This window comes from Argiope bruennichi, chromosome 4 (assembly GCF_947563725.1).
Source record: "Argiope bruennichi chromosome 4, qqArgBrue1.1, whole genome shotgun sequence".
NCBI classification, from domain to species: Eukaryota; Metazoa; Arthropoda; class Arachnida; order Araneae; family Araneidae; genus Argiope; species Argiope bruennichi.
Genome location: NC_079154.1, coordinates 8,477,159 through 8,501,778, shown reverse-complemented (window position 1 = coordinate 8,501,778; position 24,620 = coordinate 8,477,159). Strand labels below are relative to the sequence as shown.

At 27.4% G+C, this 24,620-nt stretch overlaps 1 protein-coding gene across 1 annotated transcript; it reads right to left on the bottom strand.

The window, feature by feature from the left end:
* Positions 1-11,082: 11,082 nt before the first annotated feature.
* LOC129966139 (PR domain zinc finger protein 15-like) lies at positions 11,083-20,509 on the bottom strand. The gene is made up of 3 exons (XM_056080526.1): positions 20,407-20,509; positions 14,228-14,350; positions 11,083-12,686 (listed from the first exon to the last, which is right to left on the bottom strand). Exons 2-3 carry the CDS (start codon positions 14,334-14,336, stop codon positions 12,076-12,078), a joined length of 720 nt encoding a protein of 239 aa, XP_055936501.1. The 5' UTR covers positions 14,337-14,350; positions 20,407-20,509; the 3' UTR covers positions 11,083-12,075.
* Between the last annotated feature and the right edge of the window lie 4,111 nt (positions 20,510-24,620).

Here is a 24,620-nt window from a genome sequence, read left to right as displayed (position 1 = left end):
GCTTATAGCTGCTTTGCAATTAGTGTGTGTGTGTACGTTTCATTCCGTTGCTTTTAGACATAGAATTTAGACAGTGTATTTATGTTAGAATTTTTACATTTTGGATTATTAACATATATTTTTGCAGAATGTTTTTATGAAGTAACAGTTTTTCTTCCCAGCATGTATTTTTTTGATAATATTTAAATATAACTATTTCTGTAACATATTCTTTTTTTCCTTTTTGTTTAACTAATGTTAGCAATATGAGCAATAATAAATTATATCATCTGCCTTTTCTTATTATTTATCATCCGCAATAGGGATAAGATGTAGTTTTCGAGAGATTTTAGTTATTTATTATCAATTAATTTATAAAATAATTTTGGAATTGTTTATTTTTCACTTTAACAGTCTATCATTGGTTATTTCATAGAATAACTAGGTAAAGTGTGAAATTTTTCATCTATTACATACTTTAACTGACTTGTTTAGTTATTCCATGAAATACCCAGTTATTCTATGAAATAACTGAAACATACACTTTAACGGTAACATACACAACCAGAATAATAGGCTGCTTGTAAAATAAATTAATTTATAAATTTTGAAAATATTTTTATACCCCGTTCACGCAAAGGACTATTCGACTGGAAGATAAAGATTTGACGAACTTTTGTGGTTCTCTTTATATCTTTCCCTCCACACTACAATCGCGCCTCCACCCGATACGCATACCATTAAGTCGATCGCGATCAACCTGTGGATAGCCAAGACATTTTGAGATGACCGCCTTTACTAATACCTAAGATGAGCATTGCTAAAAGAAAGCGTACTTATGGAACATTGACGAAAAATTTCAAAAATATTTCTGACGAGTTGTTTAAAAATGAAGGTACATTAAACATAGAGAAATAATGTGATGAAATAATAAAACTACACTTCGAATTCGAAGGACGTTTTCAAGAATTTACTGGACTAGAACCAATTGTAACAGTCATGTGCTGCCCATTTGGCAGTGTTGACGTTGAAGAAATAACTGAAAAATAACTTATATAGCATCTTTATCTCTTGAGGAAAACGAAGTTTTTCTCTCTCAAAATGGCATAATTTTAAAAGTGCGTAGTTCAGAACCTAAGAATAACTCTTGAGATCTAATGGACGAAATAATGTATCTTAATTTAAAAATAGTTGCATATCATTTAACATCGTTCTTTAGCTCTACCACCTGAGTGAATCTGCCTTTTCAACGATGAATATAAGACAACATGTCGTTGCCATCTCACAGACGACTACTTAGAATTCCGTGAAAAAATTAGCAGTTAGTAATTATATACCGAGATATTCGAGATTGGCAGACAGTATGCAGACAAAGTCTTAGTAAAAGTCGTAGTAATAGTCTACTAACTATTACTACGAGAATTAAATTCTAGATGAAAATGATTTATTTTCTAATGTATTTTGAATACTTTGATATTAAAAACATCATTTGTTATTATATTTGTGGCAATTATTATTACGTTTGTAGTTATGTAGGTAAGTACATATTCCGTATTTATTATTAAGTTACAATAAATATTGTAGACCTTATTTTTAGCTGACCACACCTACGCCACTGGGTGGACCACAAAACCTTAAAAAAATTAGAAGTAGTCCGTATCCTAAAAAAAGTCTGACCACTCCTGCTCTAAACCATGAAAATCATAATGCCACTTTTGATACATAAACAAACAATATTTTTTTAAAAATTGAAGTTTTTTTACGCATTTATTGAGGTGTTAAACGCAAAAACTCGTTAAAATTTCATAATCCATTTCTTATGATTGCATCACTTTTTCTGTGCAAATCATATAAGAAAAAATAAAAATAGGGTTAAAAAGGGAAGCTTCCTGAATGCAGAATATGATACTAAAAATGTTTCAATATTTATTTATATTACTGTATCTTGTGAATGGCTGTGAATATAAATATGATAATCATTGACTTAATTTTTAGTCTGTTTCTTTCTAAGTTTTTAATAATACATTTCGAATTTTGATTGCAGTAGAAAAAGAAATGTCTATAAATTCAATTTGTATTATTGATATGAGAAATTTTTTAAGTTTACTCCATAGTTTAAGTTAATTAGCTGTTCGGTAAATTTTCAATATTTTAAATTTTCGCTGAAAATACTGAGATTCTGAAATTACTATTGCAACAGTCTGTAATATCTTCATGTTAAGGCTTTATCTTTAATTTCAAAAAAATTACTCCAAATTAACAATTTTTTAATACTTTGGAGCACCCAAAAAAATCACTGCCTGAAGTGCGGTGACTTAACGAGACCAAGAAATAATTATTAACCGAAAAAATAGCTAGGACAGGAAAGTAACAAAGGTTAATTTAGAGACACGTTTTGATGTATATTTTACCTTTACTATATCAATTATTAAGAAATAAAAATATCGTCACAGCTAGTATTTATCTCGGTAGGCGCAATGTAATTGTAGGTACATATACACACTCGATTGATTACGAACATCATTCTCAAATTGAAGACAAAAGTAAATGTTCCACCACTTTAAATATAATAAATTTATGCCAGCATTTAGCTATATTCATAAGAAAAAGTTCGCAAATCGAAACTTTAAAAAACACGTATTTTGGGGAATTAATTTAGTTTAGTTACATTAACGTCCCGTTTTAAAGTTATACTAGGGCTATTTTGCGACGTACCTCGTAATTTTGAATCGTGGTCAGATGACGAGGACTACACTTGAGCTGACAGTGTGTCTTCAGATCTAAAGCAGAACTGAAACTTTTTTAACAAATTTAAAAGATTCTGAACGACTCCAAATTTCCTAGATGGTAGAATTTTATTACAAAAATCCTGTACATGTCAAGCATGGACAACTATAATAAATATTCATTAATTACAACTCCCATTGTGCTATCAGTTGTTCAAAAAATATATTGCTCCTAAAGAAACCAATGCAGAAAATTCAAAGAGTATTCGAAAGACTGCTACCATTAATTTTTTGTAGATAAAATTCGCTTTATCTATTTATTAAAGTTTGGTAAAAATGGACAAAACAAAACAGTTTTAAAATTTCGAAAATTAGAATTCAACATTCAATATTTATCCGCTTATAGAATCAAAAGTGTTGAATTCATTTATATAAGACTGATTTTGAACTTTAAGAACTTACATTCAATTCTCTTAGACATTTTTTATTAATCTATTTCCGCATATTTTGGTTCCCCATTTGTGTCATAAGAACAGCGTAAGTAAACATCCCGCTGGTGATTTGTGTCAAAAAACAGCGCCTCAACGAAAACAGTCTCCATCCTGTCACAACCACATGAGAAGGGAATTCTGACACCAAGGTCAGAATCAAATGCTTTATCTCATAGTCACTACAATCTGAGCCCGATACCATTTCATAAACCGCATTTTTCACTCTAATAGCAGCATCGTGAACAGCAACTGCCTGGAAAGTCACAAAATAAAATCCGATTATGGCCATTGAAAGCACCACAATTTGGTTCGTCACACTCGAAGTGTCAAACTTCGAAAGGTTTGTTGTCATCAAGAAAGTGGTGACATTGAAAACCGAGAAGACCATGAAGCCGTAAAGGAATAAAAGCAGCAGAGACAAAGCTTCTTCTGAACGCTCCATGCATCTGTAGATGGTGGATGAATACTCGGCGAATAATTTCAAAAATGAATCCAAGTCGCATTTTCGTTTAGCCACTACCTCGAATGATTCGATGATCCTCCGCAGAAGTCCAAGAAGATACCAGCATAGAACAATGAGGAGTCCAGATAAAATATGTTGTTGATTAATGATGAAATGATCGAATATGATGAATAAAGCACAGTTTGTCGACTTGTTCTTTGAGCTCCAACCAAAAAAAGTCTCTTTTACATAAAATATTAATAGACGCTCGGATCCCGGAAAACACAAGCTTACTGTAAACCAGAACAGAACACATGGAAGAATATAACAAATACATGTTCCAACTATAAGCTGGTATTTTTGAGTGACAGATTTTTCAAGCTGTAATCCAGAAAAGGTGTCCTGAAGATATATCATTAATAAAAAAATATCTTGACGTTTGTACATAACAGTCAGACGTATGGTGATACTGAAGAAATCTGTGAATATAGTAGAGAATGTCAAACCGGCAGGAATCATCCAAGCTACTCTGAAAAGGCTTTTCAAATCTCCTATAATGCAAACAATGAGATATGCGGTAGCACTGTACTCCAACAGCCTTTGAAAATAATATTTTAAGTGATTAGGTTCTTTATTTAAGGGGAGTACCAAAGCCACAAAATAAAATATTCGAGTTATGAATATTCTCTCAGAGGAATGGTGTTTCACTTGCTCAGCCTTAAAAGATTTAATCACTTCGACAACAGATTGCCTGTGAATGAAACGGATATCAACATTCATTTCAAGTCGAATTCAAATGTACCGGTAACTTTGAACTGGAAGGAATGAAATAACTCCCATGAATTTTGACCTTTGAATATTATCCACCAAACACGCAAATTAAGAACAAAAAAAAAACTCTTTTTTCTCTTTTAGGAATAGAAAAGCCTTTCCACGAAGCTTTTTGTCTGTCTTCCAACAATTTTCGTATATAACGCGAAGCATCGGTAGAATAAGCATTCCTAATTACTGTATGAATACAATAATTAGGAATGTTTGTACTTCCACAAACACTCTATAATTCAGTATGTACAATGAATAAAGAATATCAATAAGAAAATCAATGAAAACGGAAATTCCTGAATTATTGTTATTAGTTACTTCTGAAGGATGCCTTTGTGTTTTTTTAGCTCTTTTATTGTGAAGGGTTGGGAATGCCTCATTATGTTTCGCTTCACAACAGACAAATAATATCCGAAAAAGGGGGGGGGGGCGTCTTTTTTTCCCCAGGAAAGAAAAACATATATGTTTCTTCTTAACACAAAAAATGTTGCCATATATCTCTTGCAAATAGTTTGATATCTTCTTTGCATTAAAATGTGCAGTAAATTTCAGATAAGAAACAGATAACTGTCTAAAAATAATTGACATATAAATTTTTATTTATATATTATTAACAAATAAATTTTTCCAAAATTAACATACAAAAAATCCAATCGAATTTTTCTCAAATAAAAATATTCTATTAACAATCCTCTATACTAAAGTTAACTAGAATTCGAATTTTCGTAGGGATTTCACTTACCAAGTAATTCAACAAAAAATCAATTCTTTTTAATAAAGTATCAACAAATTAAAAGTTTAGTACTTAAATTCTAATTAACCACCTTTGGCAACAAGCTGTTCGTCTGTATATTAATATAATTGGTAAAACAAAATAATTAGTGCTCCCACCACATCCACTACAATGATTTCGCCAATTTTTGTTTTATATTGGTAACACCGAGATACATCGCCTCTTCACTACCAGTTTCGAGAAAAATTTCAAAAACATTAATTCTTTTACATTCTTTATGGGGGGGGGAGGTGATCACAACTAAGATCCTTAGCTTTAATCATTGCACCGACTTTGCAAATTTTTGTTTCGTATAAAAACTCAAGACCTTACATAGATTCCCCAAAGGTCGCCTCCATATATAATAGGTATTGAAAATAGATATTTGTAAGGATATTTTTAAAAAAATACTCTAAGAACTAGAGAGATAAAATTTGGTAATAAGTTTTAATTATAGATTTGTAAAAAAATTTTAGCCAAATCTGTCTAAGAACTGAGCCTCTGTTGATCTGTAATTTCGTATGCATGTAAAACTGATAACTCAAAAATGCCCCCGAAATAAATAAAACTAATTACATATTTATTCAAATTACATATTTTTTAGGAGAAGGGAGAAGCGATTTCAACAACTCAAAATGTCATTTGCATCGCTGTTCATTTTTGAGTTAACCATTCAACCACTGATAAAAATCATGATAAACCATCTTTTTACTTTCATGCATAAAAGTTCATCCAAAAGAAAGAAATTCCCATCATTCAAGAATGTGTGTGTGTGTGTGTGTGCAGGGCCACCGTGTGGGTATTAAGCGTCTTTGTTCAAATGGAAATTTGGCGCCCCTTTATTGGGTTCTGTTGCAATGCTGCAAATTCTATGTGCTGCATCAGATGATTTTCTCTCAATATACTATTTGAAAGTCGAAAGCCCATTTATGTCCTTTGCTACTAAATAAAGATTCAGATAACGAAACTAATTTAACTAAAATTTTAAAAACATTTTTTTTTTTTTTTTTTTTTTTTTTTTGCGGAAAATTTATTTCTGAGAATTTAATGTGAAATTTTTTCTTCCTTCAGCTGATTCAAAATATTTAAGTAAATTAAACCAATATTAATGCAAATTACTAAAAAGCATTTGTTATAAGCAATTGAAATATTGAAAACATCTCAGGTATATTATAAACTTTTAATGAAAAAAAGCTATAATTATTAGTAATTTGTTTAGAATTTTTTTTTCTATTATTTGGAAATTGTAATTGTATATCAGAAATAGATAAATCAAATTCTGCCCAATTAAGGGTAAGATTTATCTGGGTTTTATAGAGATAAATAAAAAGTTGCTTCTTGAATTATTTTGTTAATTTCAAAGATAAAAGTTTTTCTTAATGAATTGTTTCTTTTTATGAATTTTTACTGCTATGAAAATAATACTAATAATATATTTAGATTGTTCATTTACCTCTAAATAATAATCCTATTTTTTGGAGCAATTATAAACAAAAAACGATTTGAAAACAATTAATAACAGTACTTTGTATCCGAAGCAATTCACAGAATGTACGCACTTTATGAGCAGCGACTACGCATATGATTAAAAATAAAGGTATTCCCTGTTAATTAAAGAGCACACAACGCACGGTGGCGCCGCCACCATCATAAAAAAAAAAGCAAACTAAACAACGACGTTGAGCCGCAACAGCTTCACAGCACGTAAAGAATAAATATATGCCGATACAAAACATTCCCAATTTCTGTTGTTACATGTTACAAATTCTTAGATTTTTAACACGTTCCGTGTGGTAGCGCGAACTCCATAGGGAACGTGTTTTTATTGTTTGTATCGGCAATCAAATTTTGTTTTACACAAAAGAAAACAACCCGCAGAAAGGAAAACAAAAGTAAAATAATAGTAAAATATAAAATAAAATCTCATTTTATTGCTTAGAAAATATAAAACATGCAAAATTGCAAGCGTATAATTAACAACTTTATTTTAAGTAACATTAAATTAAAAAACTATAAGTACTATAAATTTTGGCGCCCACCTGGCCCAGGCGCCCTTGTGCGGTGAATAATTTTGCCACCCCCACGCGGCGGCCCTGTGTGTGTGTGTGTGTGTGTGTGTGTGTGTGTGTGTGTGTGTGTGTACTTGAACCGCATACACACCGTGTGTGTGTTGCTCAAACCGCTTGACTTAGACTTTCTAAGTAGTATATATGTGCCACTATCCAGTAGTTGGAACGATTATTATTTTTTTTTTTTTTTTTTTTTTTTTTTAGAATTTTATTAAATTAAAGATTAAGTTGAATTATGAAGTTTTCCCACCATAAAGTATAAAGAATTTCTGAATTTTGACAATTTTTTTAATATATATATATATATTGTTACAAATCTGTAATTTTGCAACCCGGTACGGATAGTGTCATCGTGAGAAAAGACCATTGTAAGATCTGTCCTGTGCATGCTGAGCGGGTGCCGCGTCAATGACCTCAGAGCTTGGCGACAAACTTGGCGAGCATTTGGCGACTTGGCGATGAATTTGGCGAGTTTGGCGACTAAATGGATAATACCAGAAAGTTCGAGAAGTTTCATGATCCATCCAGTAATAACAGAGATACACCCAGGTACGCCCTGATTGGTCAGAAGATTCTAGCCCCGCCTCCCGGAACTATAAAAGATGGACACTCAGAAGCTACGCGGAAGAAGTCGTGTCGTGTGTATCGGAGGAAGTGGTGTGGATCGTCAAAAGTTGTGTGTGTGAGAGAGGAGTCGGAGTCGCCAACAAATAAGAGAAATTAGAGGATGAGACAGCAAGAAAGCTGCTGAACTAATGAACTATTAGCAATTAAATGCGCTGAGTCATTACAATTGATTAGCGGTATTTGTTGTAGAAGAAAAATTTTGTAACATTTGGTGTCAGAAGTGGGGTTAGTTGGACTTTCCTGTGTATGCCTTGAACCAGAAAAATGGATGAAAAATTCGCATTGTTACTTGCCATGATGGCAGAGATAAAGAAAGGAGGAAAATTTTGTAACAATATATATATATATATATATATATATATATATATCCGAACAATAGATTACGTTTTTACTCTAAAATCCAAATAATTTTCATTTGTTTCATCAAATACTTAATGCTGTAATACTGACTTCCATTGTTGAAAGTTAAACAAGAAGGATTCTTCTAACGTCTGTATAATTTACAAGACGAATTTTAAAAAGTGAAGTTACAATACTGCGAAATTTAGAAGATAGATGAACCGCACATTTGCGTTTTTCATAGTAATGTTATGTCATGGAAATAATCTCCATTAAGAATGTTCATGCACACAGTGAAGGGAACATATATAAAACAATTAAAATAACACGCTTTTGTTTCAATGCCTGACAATTTGGAGGAATCATGGAGCATAAAAATATACATAATATATGATTTAAATGGAATCAAATATAACCAGTATCGCCGGCGAACCAGCTGATCGATAAAGGTGGCTAGTTCACAATAACTCAACAACCCCTTTGCATGGTTAGCACATGAAACATGCAAAGCTTTGAACAGAAAGTCCTTCGGAGGACTTATTTTAAGTACTTCAAACATCCGCTCTCTTCCCCACTTATGAAGAATTAATTTAGTTTGATTTAGTTATATTAACTTCCCTTATTAAAGCAACACTAGGGCTATTTTGGGATGGACCTCGTAATTTTGAATCGCGGTCAAAAAGCGAGGACGACACCTGAGCTGCCACTCCCTTCTCCAAACTTCCACACCACACCAGTGGGAGGATGTTTGACCGAGACAGATTTAACGCGCATCAGACCCACTTATATGACAGTTATTCGGTGAAATCAGATCTCAAACTCGACCCCCCCCCCTCCACCCGTTCCGAAGCTGAGACCTTACTACCAGGCCACCGCGGCCCACTCTGATGAGGAAAACGTTACCCTGAAGATATTTCTTCAAATTCGTGAGGAAAAAGAAAAAGGAAACGGTGAAAATGGTCTCCCCAAAACTACCTCGCATATCCTCTAATAAAGGTTTCATCTCAAAGAACACTTTGAATGGAAAAATAGGGTGCGTATTGAGAAACTGCTACAAGAATCAAGTACTGTTTAAGCATCTTTTTACATTCATACATACGTAAAATTGCATATTTTCTAAGCATAGAATGTTTTATAATAATGTATTGTTTTCGTTGAAAAATGCTTAAATTAAGATGTGTACTTTTTAAAATTAATTTTAAATGCGTATTTTTAAAATTTTAATATTTATTTTTGTCACACTGCAGAGGCATAACATCTTCTGTTGTAAAACAAAATTTTGATTTTAAACAAACAACAAAATAAAAAATAAAATAATTAAAGAAAATAGCAATACGATCCTTTTTATGCTATGCATATGAAGAATTTCGTAAATCTATATTCATAATGTTTAAAAATAAACAAAAAAATGTTTTACAGAAATATTAGCAATAATGTTCAATACTTCATAATTCAACAATCCCCGAAAAGTGGGGGAAAAAATAATTATTTAAAATAAATAAATTGCTTCGTAATTATAATAATGGGTCAATGTTTTATATCCAGTTTAAATAATTTTGAATACACTTTCACTTTCTTAACATACAGTATGATAGATTTGACGTTTGAAAAAAGAAAAAAAAAAGGTGTGGTGGCGGGAATAGCTATATATCCTTTTAAATATAGCTATTAAAACTTAAAATCATAACAGTAACAGGAGTTAAACTTTGGTAGGCTGCTTTTCCTCATAATATGCAAAACCTTTTTTGATAATTATGTTTATGACTAGACATTCTGAGAAAAAAAAAAAAATTCCTTTGGGGAAAATTTTATATATTTGAGCGCGTGTGTGTGTGCAATGCTTAGATATGAAAGATAATCCTTCTTTTCCATTCAAATATTAATTTAACCAATTTTACTGTACTTAAAACTGTTTTGGCTAATGTTAATCCTGGCCTCAATTTCGATTTAACGAATTATACCATCAATTTATCATTGCAATACCATTAATAAATAATACAAAAAAATGGGGTAAGAAAATAATTTTTTTAGATAAGTGTATAGAATATAAAAATAAGATAAATAATGAACTTGTTAATACACACAAAACAGCCAGCACAATTTGAATCAGAATCTTTTATAAGCTAGATGCATGAAAGTTGTTCTTCAGAATTGAAGAATGTAAATATAGATCTTCAACAGCCTGGTACATAGGCAGAAACACGAATGGCCTCTGTTTAAGACAATCAGTAAATGTTTCATTTTTATTAGTGGCTAATGGTGTTTCATTCTACTTATGAAAAAATACCACCAATTATTATATTCAATAAAAATTACCAATTTATAAAAAAAATTCCAATTTTATAATAAATTTCGCTGATTTTCCCGATTATTCCTTATTTTCCCAGTATTCAGGTTGGCTGGTCATCCTATGAAAACAGAGAAATTTTTGCATCGTAGAGAAGCATCATCCTAATCAGGCAGTAATGCTGTTTCACTGATTTGCCGAATTTTAAAGTATAACTTAAGACAAATGTCTTTAGATAACTTTCTTATATTATCAAAGTATGCATTATAAATAATACATAACTATAAATTTGAATATCTTTCAGAATGGAAAGCATTGTTCTATTTTACATGGACTCTTATGGAAAAAATTGTTTTGCTTAAGGAGAATTTTTCATTAAGAACCATTGGGAATGAATTATGTTCGTTAAATGAAGTTTAAAAATATATGGTAGAGATGAGGGAAAAATAATCTGGCTGATCTTTTTAAGACACAAAATTAAATAATTTGATAATCATCAAATCTATTTAATGTAAAGTATGAAAAATATTAAGACACAAAAAAGAATTTATTCATGAAGTATATTTACAGAAAAAAAATGAAAGAAAACAAAAATTCTCAATTTACAATGACAACAGTAATTATATAACAGAATATAAAAATCAACAGAAATGTTTAAAAATACCTAACCTACACTAATTGTATTCATTTAGTCACATAAAATTACACAATGAATTCCTCGACATACAACATCACTAACAGCATGGTTTTTAAAAGATAATTGGAACACATCATAGCATTTAAAAAACATTACAGTATCAATCATGAATGAGTAATTTATAAATAATAACACTAAAAATAAATAACTCTGAAAACTAAAGCTTAAATAATTTAATGAGTATGAAAAATTATTTAGATAATATGTCACATTTTTAATATTTTTTATAAAATCTAAAACATTATACATTTTTTTCTATTTTAGTTCTCTTTTTCTCTTTAAATTATCCAGCCTTTATTTAAGAATATAATAATAACAACAAAGAAAAAAATAAGAAAAATTCTAATTAATGCAGTTTTGCAATAAATCATAATAAAAAAATACAAAATTAGCTTTTTTTCACAAAGAAATTACATTATGGGCCACAATTTGATGATCCTGTTTTTTAATAAACAAGTAAAGAACATTCTACAAATGTGAGATGTGATTACTTTAATCGTGCATAGCAGTAATATGTAGATTTTAAGAGTAACAACATTATTTCTAAAAATGGATAGTAAATATATAATATAATCCATTATAAATACATAGTATAATCAAAGCACAAGAATCAAAATTTTTAAAAGATCACTCATAGCAGAGTCTTAAAGATACACATTACATTTTACACTCATAGCAGAGTCAAAGATACACATTACATTTTACACTCATAGCAGAGTTTTAAAGATACACATTACATTTTACACTCATAGCAGAGTCTTAAAGATACACATTACATTTTACACAAAATATCGAAAGTGCAAACTTCACAGAAAAAGTATTAATTATTTCTTTATACGATTATTCTCTTCATGAAGAGTTTCATGATTACGAAATGCTATAACATCATAAAATATTTTTTGACAAAAAGGACATGTAAATGACTGTGACAGCATATGTAACCTTCGGTGGTATGTCATTGTATTTAAGGTAGGAAACACTTCAAAACATAAGTCACACATTGCTTGCTCAGAATTTATCAAATGGACATCATTTATATGTCTAATTAATTCAGCTTCTGAAAAAAATGTTCCATCACAATTTCGACATTGGTATTGTTCTTTTATGCGAACTGTTGAACTCTGAGACTCTTCAACTTCAGTTTTACAAGCACACCGTAATGGCTTCTTGCCTGAAGTAGACGCCTTAGACACCCTTGGACGTCTAAGCACTGTTGAAGAACTTGGACGTCTAAGCACTCTTGAAGAACTTGGACGTCTAAGCACTCTTGAAGAACTTGGACGTCTAAGCACTCTTGAAGAACTTGGACGTCTAAGCACTCTTGAAGAACTTGGACGTCTAAGCACTCTTGAAGAACTTGGACTGATGGAGGCATTTACTCTGTTACGTAACTTTGAACGTGGAATTACCTTTGCTGAATTTTCTCTATGAAGAACTACAAAAGAAATGTATAAATTAAGCCTCATTATCATCATTTCAAATTATATATGAATCATAGACTTCAACTTTTATTGAAAGAATCATAATCTTCTCAAGAATGAATTTTAAAGTGGAAAGAAGAGGAATTATTAATATTCTTTTACTTATATTTTATTTAAGATCTATTCAATTTATATCAGCAGAAACCTGAGCTCAGTAAATTTCTAGTGATAAAAAATTCTTTTTGATTATTTCGGAATTTCCATTCAGCAGATTTTAATTGCTTCCTTCTATTAAAAATAATTTTATTTAGAATAAAATATGCCTACATATATTCTGGTGTACTTGAATATGTTAATTGAAATCATTTTAAACAAAAAAATATTTTTTAAAGAATTTTTTTCCTACATTTAACAATAAATTAAATTCCCCACTTAATTCTTCTAATATACTAGATAAAAATAAAAGTTTAGATTTTTTTAACCCATTTACTATGTCTTTTCAGAATAAATTTTTAAAAGATGCAATATTTTAGAAGAAATATGGGTAAATTAAAGGTATTTAATGATGACTATATTAACAATATATATTTTAACTAACTGTATTAAACTGTATGAATATCAGTTAATTTAACCCTTTAAAGAGCCATTTTTTTATAATCATATTATGTTAAAATATTTTTAGGCTTGAAATTAGAATAAGAAAAGGGATTCATTTAGCTTATTAGATAAATTCAATTTGATTAATTAATTTATTTGGTTAATTAATAATTAAGTAACTAATCAAGACACATCATTTTGTGTGCAATAAAGAACTAGAGCATCTAGGTTTCTGTCTGTCTAAAAAAATTTCTCAGAACTTATGCCAACCTACATAAATTCATAGAAAGATTGGCAAATTTGGTGGGAAGCATACTTCCCACAGCCCTAGAAAGAATTAATTTTAAAAATATAAACAAAATATCTTAATAAAAGCAAAGAATTTTTTTAATGCACAAGAATAAAATATAAAAGCTTTTTCAAATAACAAAAATTAGATAATAAATTTCTTTCTAATTCTTTAGTAATAAAATTGCATGTGTAAAAAACACAGCTTGATTTTCACATATTAACTTTTAAAATACCAGCAAATAATTAAATGAGTGAATCTCAGTAAGATTTTTATAAATAAGATTAGCAAATATTTTTAATGCTGAATCAAGAGCATCAATTCAATACTTTTATACAAAATTTTATAAAATTCATGCATATTAAAATAAATTATTATCCTAAATATAATATTAAATATAATATTGTACTACATTTAATAACTCAAATAAATTAATATTTTTGCCAATAATTTGCAATGTTAAATTCTAGTAAATTTCAAATTTTAACTGTTACCATAACTAATAGTCAATATTAATATAATAAATAATCAACTGTTATAAATATATTTAAAATTAATTTTGAAAGAAAAACATTTCAAGTCTAGCTTTCAAAAAGATTATATTAAAACCTTTAAAATATAATAATTTTCAAATAACTTTTAAAAAAAATTGAGTCATTGTAAAATTACCTGAATGACATTTTCTATTATGCTTCTGAACATCTGATAGTACATCTGAAGAAAAGGGGCACAATGTACATAAGTATCGACTGCTATTGTGTATCATGGAACTTTCCATCTCACAGCCATTTTCTGAAAAGAAATTTTTTGTAAATTAGGACCATTCAAATCATCCTTTAAATTCAATAATATATGAACTGTAATGGAATGGAATTAAATAAATTATAAGGAAATAATAATTAAAAATATGTATAAGTAATATTACAGAAAAAAATCTTAAAACAATAAATTAAAGCTGTTTCATTTCTCCCCCAATTAAAAAAAAAAAAATCTTTATCTGCACTACATGTAAGTCATCAAGGTTGAAAATTACGTAATTACTTTGAAAAATGTGAATAAATAAATAATTTAAACAAAAAAAACTGAAGAAAGAAAACATAAAATAACACAATTTTAAAATATATTCCAAGTAAATGAAAGCATATCAATATTAGATACTTCTTGAATATCATAACTCAAATTTTAATCTTTAAATGTAGATACCTAATATCACAATATCAGTACTGCAAGCAATTAAGCCAAGTTTTGTATTAAAGAAGATAAAACTAAACATAAAAGTAAAATCTGAATATCTATATTAATTAATTATAAAATCAGAGCTACTTCAATGAAACTATTTGTATTATTAACAAAACATATTAATTCCAAAACCAAAACCATACATATATGAAAAAATATTTAAATTTAATTTTCGCTCTACAATTTGCTTATTTCTATACAACAATATGCAAACATGTATTAATGTCTTTAAATAGAACTATAATATAATGTACACATAAATCCACCACAAAAAACTTACTTTTCCACATTTCAGATATACACAAAAATGTAATAAACGCAGAAAAAAATATTAATCGAAAAAAAATAAAGTAATTTAAAATTCATTTCACAAATTAACTGATCACATCAAAAAAATAGACAGTTACATCTAAATAGGAAACTTGTTCATTGATGCAAATAAAATGATTTGTTACAGAAATCAATTTTATTTCAACTAAACAATTAATTGAATGAAAAACAAAAAAGAAAAAATATGAATATTAAGATTCATTTCCTAAATAATAGAATTCAGACTCTTTCACTGTAACTAAAAATATTTTCAGATATAGTGAAAGTATAGTATTTATAATTAATAACTTTTCCACTTGTTATAATAATTTAATTAAATGAACTCTAAAGTTAAATTTTGGAAGAAAATTGTTTTTCTTAACTTTACTTCCCTTCCCCCTAAATTTTTTTGGAGTGATAATATTTTTGGAAATAACTGCTGAAAATGATAAAATTTTACTTCATTTTTAATTAGTTAAAATACTAAGTGAAAAAAATATCACTAAAAGAAGCATATTCCTTTTTTCAAAAAATGCATTGTTAAATCTGATTGCTCTATCTAATAATTTACCAATCAACAAGCAAATTGATATTCGTTTTAATTATTATAAAATATTATCTGTTTCTGAAGCAAAAGCAAAATGTATTTTGCATAAATTAAACTTATTAATAAATATGAATTTAATTTAGGAGATATAAAAAATATGTTTTTCATAACAAAAAGTTTGCTATAGTATTTTTAAAAATGCAAATTGTTATGCAAAATATAAAAGATAATAAATCTTAAATCTATAATAACTGAATCTTTCAAACAGCGTACACTTTTATACTCTAAATATGTAGATTTATAAAAACATAATCAACTAACCTTGGGCTTCTTCTGTTTGTTAAGAAAATCAAACAGTTTTGCTTAATTTACAATTTTTTAAAAATTATCATTTTTGATTATAAATGTATATGTTAACCAGTTAATCAGGGAATTCGCTATTTTCTACTTGTTTCAGAATGCAATATTTCATTATTCCAATAATTTAAATTCAACCCCTTCAAAATGGATGAGCATATAAAAAGTGTACCCACATTTGACCTGACAAATGCAGATTGTCCTTACAGGCCAGAGCATTTCCCCCTGCTAAATCTGATGTGCATTCAATTTCATATGTATGTTATAATATATAAAAAATATCCTTTATATAGAAATGAAATAATTTTTAAATAAGTAATAATACATATTTTTTCAGTCATAGTAAAAAATTAATTAAAATACTTGTTATTTAGTATTTAAAAAATACAAGTAAAATAGATTTTACTATAATTGAGAGTGCCTAAAGTAATACTAGATTATTAATGTAAAATATAAAAGCATAAAAAATAAATATTTACATTTAACAATATTAAATACTTCAAGAATATAAAACTAATTAACACTTCAAAGCTACATGAAAGATATCAAAACACAGATTAATACAGATATCGACATCACACAGTTTATAAATATAAAATGGCAGTGTTCCATCTTTTATTTGCTTCTATCAAACTATACATCTTCTAAACTGTTAGCCATGAACTTCATCCTCAATAATTTCACGTTTTGTTATCATTATTATCACTTGAAACATCCATAGATGGACCATTTATAAATTTGCATAAGATAACATGGTCTTTTAGCTTTGATTCCACAAGTGAGACTTAGAAAGACAAGATGCATAGACTAATTTTATCTTAAAAAATAAGCACTTAGAAGTGCTTTTTAAGCACCGAAGAGAAAAAATAAGTTCCAACCTTTACCAAATATATTTTTTATTACAGAACTATAAGTTCAAATGAAATAATTTAACTTGAATATTAAATAATTATTATTTAAGTAAAATACTAACAGGAATCATTTAATATTTTTCCTCATCATTGAAACTAAGTTATTTAAAATATTTTTTTATGTAAATTGTGTTTGATTATTAAAAAACTCTCAGTGCATATCTTAAATTATTTAATTACATTGCAATTAGTATTATAAGGGGGTGGGGGTGAGGGTTGTAGTACAATTTCATTAACATTCCAATTCTACGAAAACGATTCAGAACAAACAAATCTAGAGTATAAAAATCATGCTAATTTTAATAAAAATGCAAATAAAAAATTATTTCTTTTCAAAGATTTTTCCAAGCACTTTCGATTCGTTTAATTTTTTTCATTGATAACTCTTCCCAATTAATTAATTAATTTTGTTAGAATTGAAAAGTTTCTGGCTTATTGAACAAGTAAGCGCATTATCTTTATATTCAATTTCTTTTTCCATAAAGAAGTCAAAAAATCAAGAGTCTCTTTATGTCAAGAATAACTACTTTTACAATTTTTTTTTTCTTTCAAAAAGTAGGCAATATTTTGAATGGGCCGACATTCCTAACTTTCTCAATTCTTTTGTAATGTTTATCAAGTGGATTCTATCAGACTGCTTTATGTGGTCACAGACTATATGTTGTGAAACACATTTTTCATTCAAATTTCCCACTTTAATATTTTAATTAATGCCAAATCCTCCTTCAAGAGGTGCTGTTCCTGGAAAAGAATGAAAATTTTCAAAACTCTTTACATTTTTTTAAATTTATGATCACTAAATAAAGAATTTTCTTTAAAAAAAATCATTTTCTGTACACAAAAATCTTCGAAATCGAGTAAAGGTGATTGACTAAAAAATCTATGAACTCCATGAGAATAACATCTTCATACCATCTTTTATCCTTTCTGATGAAAGTACAATACAGACCATGATTCATTTTTCACACTTACTTGTTTTCTACCAAAACAACACTTCTCACTAATGTAAAATTTACTGAATACATTATGCATTCCAATATTTTTAAAACAAGCTACTGACAATTGATACTCAAAAAACATATAATGTTATAAAATATTGCTTTTGTGGAAAGCAAAGTCTTTCAATAATTAATCCCTTCCCTCACTTTATCCATTGCAGAACCAGATACATTGTTAGAAAAATCATACTAGCATTAGTAATTTACTAAAGAAATAATTTCAATTGAGAAATTTTCTTTCAAAACTTTAGAAAGCAGAAATTCAAGCTCAAAATGTTTTTCAAGTTACTATGTTTACAAATAGAAATAATACCAAAGATGTATTACTCAAAGGTTTAAATTACAGAGATATAGTAAAATCTTGAGTTTCAATTTTTTTTTTTTTTTTTTTTTTTTTTTTTTAGCAATTACAATTACTTTCTCTTTGAATAGTCCGTATGCAAAAAAGAAAAAAAAAAAGGGAATTTTATTGGGGGGGGGGAGGGTTGGATATATATATATTTGCAAGAGCAACAAATGACCTACAAGCAACTTTTGAGAAATGTGAACATTTCACTTTATTTATATTTTTGGGGACTTTGAATTAGTCATTGTATTCATTTTTAAAAGTCCATAATGAATCAAATGCACATTTTCCGCCATATTGTTAAGAAGTTCTAAACTTTTGCATAAAAATTAATTGAAATAAAAAAAAACTTAAAATAATTTACTAACGGAAAGTCACTAAATGATGCTGAAATATAACTAACAAATGCTCTACAAACACGTACATATGTAGAAGAAAAACAAGGAGAGCTGAAGTTACTGTTAGAACCACAGTATGAATACATCAAGTTATTTCTAAAAAGAAAGGATTTTATCCTTATCTAAACAAGCAAAAGGTATATTTTCTCCATTCTTTCACTATGTCCCTAAACTAAGATAAGACCCTTCTCACTGATTTCCAAATTCATTAAATCCATTAAACATTGAAAAACTCAACATCGCAAAGGAAACACAGTTTATAATCGGGCAGATCTAACAAGATTGGAAAAAAAAATTTCTTCATCTGTAAATAAACGTAAGTACCAGGAAAAAAATAGGTACTTAAGACCTATATATAAAAACCATTTTTTTAAAAAAAAGCAGTCTTTAAGGATTTTAAATGACACTACATAGTCTGGAAAAATCAAACTTTTGCAAGAACAAAATCCCATCTCAAATAAGAAGAGAAATCACAACAACCACTTCAAAATCAGAATATGTTTTTCCTTACATCTGTTTCTTTTCTTATCTGTTTCTATTAATACTAATGAAGATCCAATAATTCACAGACATTTATTTAATCCCAGTCTGAGGTCAGAGAGAGAAATACTAATGTATGAGATCAAACTTTTAATTATTTCACAGACTGATTAAATGAATATTTATGGCACAAAGGTCAGTACCGGCCAAGCTGCACCAACTGAACTTTTGAGGGATATATGGATTAATAATGCTTTCTGATAGAATACATTTTGTTCCAAAATCGCAATGCACCTATGTGTTAATTATCCCATAGATGAGTTTTATCTGCAACACAAAGATACAATATTGAGTCCCAAGGAGAAGTTAGTGCAAATGTACACACGAATCACTTGTCCTCAGTAGGTTTAAGGAAGGAGATATTTGTGATTACAACATTTACAGGAATTTATTGAATGAAATTCTAGAAACTCAAAATAATTTGCTTTTATGTGTCTTGAATGCAATTTCTAATATATATAATCATAATTTTCTAAGCAGAGGCCGAAGTGAGGGGAGACACTTTAAATTTTTAAACTTCGCTTTTATAATAAGGCATAATTTATATACAAACAAATAGAGATGAGGTAAGTCACTTAACAGAATGGCACAAGAGCGAAAAAAGGGGAGAAAATATTTTTTACAGGGTTTATATACTGTGAGATTCTGACAGTTATTTCTGTATATGTATCAATTTAAGATAAGAGAAATCTAGATATATTTTAAAAGAATTTGCTTGGCTGAACAGTTTTTTATCCATTCACTCGAAGCATATGAAAGTGCAGATTTAAGCATTTTTTAGAGCTCGTGTTGAATTGATTAAATAAAAAAGGTAGAATTGGATAAGGAAATAAGAGAATATTTCAGAATGAAACCAATATGGGCTAAATGAAGATAAAAATTAGGAAATTAATTAAGTTTAAATTATATTTTAAAATATCATTACATTTTCATACAACCATAAAAATGTAAAAAAAAATCGCATATGAGATAATGCACATTTAATATACACTTTTTTATACTTTCCATCACTCTTAAATTTGGGGGGGGGGAAAAAACCTAGGTAGTAAGTGACAAAATAAAGCATATTCAAAATCTGTCGAATTAATAAAGATGAAATTAAAATTTTGGAAAAGTCAAAATTAGTGTAATATTTATATTTAGGCAAAGCAACACAGTGATAATAATAGTGAATTACAAGAAAAAAATTTGGATAAATAATACCTCTTTAAATGCAGCTTATAAACACTATTTAAGTATTCAAATAATTTTTTAATAAATGCAACACTGCAAAAAAATTTTTAAAAAAATCTTCTTGATTATAAAGCAGTTGTAAATTTGTGAAGTAAGTATTTTAAACAGCAAGCAAACCTGCAAAAAAAGAAAAAAAAAATTAGTTCTTACAGAATTCATATACATACTGTAAGTACAATATAATTTTAAATAAAGAAAAAATAAGAAAGTTAAGAAAGAAAGTAAATAAAGATTTTATACAATTTCTTATGAAACACAATATATATAATTTTAAGCACTGCAATAAATGACCAGAGCTTTTTAATAAGTATATATATTCAGCTAAATAGATAATTTTCAAAAAATTTCAAATCTTTAGCATAAAACATATATATATATATTTTTTTAAAGAATTAGTAAAAGGAAAAAATTTTCAGCATATAGTAGGTAAGCATATCGCATATTAATCCAAAGTATCACTGGAAACCCAATCATGTGGAACACCCACATGTAACTGTTTCCTGGCTTTCTTTCACTGGGAAAAAGAGATACTATATTCTAAATTTAATAGAATATTTAAAACACAAAACTTTTTACAACATAATTAAGAGCAGTATATTATACAATATTTAAAAATTACATATTCATTCTCAATTAATGTAAATATGAGTTTTAGCAGTCATTATGACCATTTTTCATCTTCTTGCTTTCATCATATTTCTTGTTTTTACAGTTTGTTTAAAAATATATTCCACACAAAAAACTTTATTTTATTTTAAAGAAATTATTAAAATATGTATTAGATTTTTTAAATGCATTTCTAAGGTTATCATAAAAAAATTAAGTTTTTCATCTCGCAACTGATACAACAGAATAGCACATAAAATAGTATAATGTTAAATGTAAAATATAGCAAATATTTTACAGTGTTCTTCCATATTTCCAATCAAATAATATTGTTCAATAACTGAAAACAAACTCATTTCTGAAACATTTAAATATGGGATATAAATACTAAACACAAAAAAAAAAAAAACATTGCAATAAAGGATATCCTTAATTCCAATACATCTATTATCTGCAAAAATAGAAGGGAAAAAAAAAGATTGAAGCAGTATGTTGATTATTTTAAATCTTTGGTGCCTATCAAATGAAAAAAAGTGTAAAATTAAAATCCTTATGTAATGTTTACTTAGCAATATACTAACCACACTTTTAAGAAATAGAAGAAAGAAACATTATAAATCCTAATCTTTTACACAAAATCAATTTTAGAAATGGCAATAATATACTAGAAAAAATTTCAAAATTAGTAAAGAAACTTCACATAACTTTGCAAAATAAAGTTCCCACATTTTTTTTTTTTTTTTTTTTGATGTAGGAAATTTATATCTTTGACCTTTTTGCTAATGAAAATGCATCCTTAAATTATTAATAGCAAGGAAATTCTAAAGAAAAAATATATATTGTTATATTAGCAGATTAAAAAATATTCAACCATACTGTCATTTAAAAAATAATAAATTTAATAATTTCAAAGAAAATTAATAATTTATAAAAGAATATTTCAAAAAATTATTCATTAAATTTTATTTAACTGTCAAACAAATGCATTTTCAAATACACTTTTACTTTAACTACAAATTATCTTATATTTTTTTTACACAAAGAATAAAATTTTATGTTTACATATGAATATTTTCAAGTATTTTAATGAATTAATACTTCATTTTAGAACTTTCAAAAAGTATTTGCTTTTTCACTATTCTGAAAATACAGACCAGAACATAAAAATGAAATTTTAAATAGTCAAAGCAAAATATTATTTAAAAACATATTAAAACTTATATAATTATGAAATAAATATTTACAGAAATCTTAATTCATGTCCTTTTGAATTTAAATATACCTTAACAAAAGGGCAGATTACATACAAATAAATAACTTTCACAGAAAATTATGGAATCAAAATTCAGCATTTCAAGTTATGATATCAATACAACAAAACAAATATTCTGAAAATACAGACCAGAACATAAAAATGAAATTTTAAATAGTCAAAGCAAAATATTATTTAAAAACATATTAAAACTTATATAATTATGAAATAAATATTTATAGAAATCTAAATTCATGTCCTTTTGAATTTGAATATACCTTAACAAAAGGGCAGATTACATACAAATAAATAACTTTCACAGAAAATTATAGAATCAAAATTCAGCATTTCAAGTTATGATATCAATACAACAAAACAAAATGTTTTTGAAGAAAAAAAAATAATAAAAATATCAATTTAATGGATAATGAGAGTAATAATTCATTAAATTTTAAAGCAATGAATAATAGATTATATATTACCATTAAACATCAAAGTTCAATTAAGATTATATATGAAAATATGAATATAAAATGATGAAAAACTTATATGAACATTCCATTAAAATGGCTTCAAATATCGCCAAACTGGAATGTTAGCACAACTTTAATAATCTGTTTTACGATTTGGCACATTTGAGATTCTGCTTACACATTGATTAAACATTTCAATTCAACTATTTAGCAGATAAAAAACAAATCTGTTCTAACCAAGAATAATGCAATTGTATATATTAATGATTTTTTAAGCACTTGAACATTAATCGTAGAAGAGGGATTAATCGCCATATAAAATCACTAAAAGTCATTCTTTTGTAAGCAATGTTCAACTATAGATGCAGTTAATAAAAAGTACCATTTTCTATTTAATATATTATTTTATAACTATGAAAAAATAGTAAATCAATTTAATAATTAAAGTTTTAGTTTAATTTAGCCCATAATGATACAAAAAAACATCAATGAAATGGAATTACACACTATTATAATTACAGTTTAATAGTGTGTTCATAAATAGTACAGCTTCACATCTAGTACAGCGTTAATAGTACACCTTCACAAATACTCAAATATATTTTTTCATAACCTGCAAGGAAGGAAAAAAAGTGAATGAGAAACCATAAAAATCAATCTATATATTATTTCGTATTCAACTATTAGTATGCATTTTAATTATGTTTATTTGTGTATAATTAATGTAACAATTTGAAAGAATATTGAATGAGCAAAATAAAATACTCAAATAAGATAGTCTCTTGTGAATGATCCAACATTTTGTGTGGATATTTGCTAAATAAGATTTCCTTATAGCATAATCTTTCAATACATCACAATATATAGCATTACTAAAGAACAATCTAAAATCAATGCATACCTTAATTTAACAAAAAAATGCTAAACAGAATATACATCAACTGTAACTTAGTTTTAAAAGTGCTTAAGTAGATGTAAAGTGTAAATTCCACATATTAATGTATATTTTTAAAATAAGATGCTACATTCCAAATAGAATAATGCAATCCAACAATTGATATTGATTAGTACAATATAAAACTTCATGCTAATGCCCAAAATGTGTGAGCAGTAGAAAGTGTTTAGTAAGAATTATAATTACTAACATGACTTTACATAAAATCAGAAAACTGACATTATTAAGAATTTTTTTTTTTTTTTTTTTACATGCAGTTTATATATTTTTTCTGAATTTGAATACCAAACAAATTTAATTTAACATGAAATAGAAAAAAAGATATATAGTCAGCTTATACGCTCATTCAGAATTCTTCATACATGGATATTCATTGGAACAGCAATTTGTTAACTGAATTTACACATTTTTCATAAATGGATTACAGAATGTAATAACCGCTTGAATATTTTTTTTTAAATAATGTAACGGCTTTTTTGTTATTTTTCCTTCATTCTAGATATAAATGTATTCTTGTATATAGTTTATCATTGTTGTAAATTTTTCAAAGGAACACACAAATGAAAAATCGGTGATTGGATATTTCACTAATAACAATTAAATTAAATCTTAAAATAAAATTCATATTTTTCCAAGTGACGCACGTATTACGCCATTTATGTATAAAATAGGAACATTGTTGATACTGATGGCAACAAAAAAAAAATTACTTCACTAAAAATGATTTTAAAAATATCTGATCTTCTTTCTATTATTTTATCATTGGCTAAAACTTCTTTGTTTTTTTTTATTTCAAAAACATATATACCTTTCATTTATTTTTAAATATATTTTTTGGCGCATTATGAAAGCGTGGGTGCAATGAAGTGAAGATAGAAACAGTATTTTGAAAGCGCCA

What these genes read in the sequence shown, in the direction of transcription:
- LOC129966139 (XM_056080526.1), bottom strand. Translation starts at nt 14,336, where the DNA reads ATGGAAAGTTCCATGATACACAATAGCAGTCGATACTTATGTACATTG. An exon ending in TAATAGAAAATGTCATTCAG is followed by an intron (nt 12,687 to 14,227) that starts GTAATTTTACAA and finishes TTTCTTTTGTAG; the next exon opens with TTCTTCATAGAGAAAATTCA.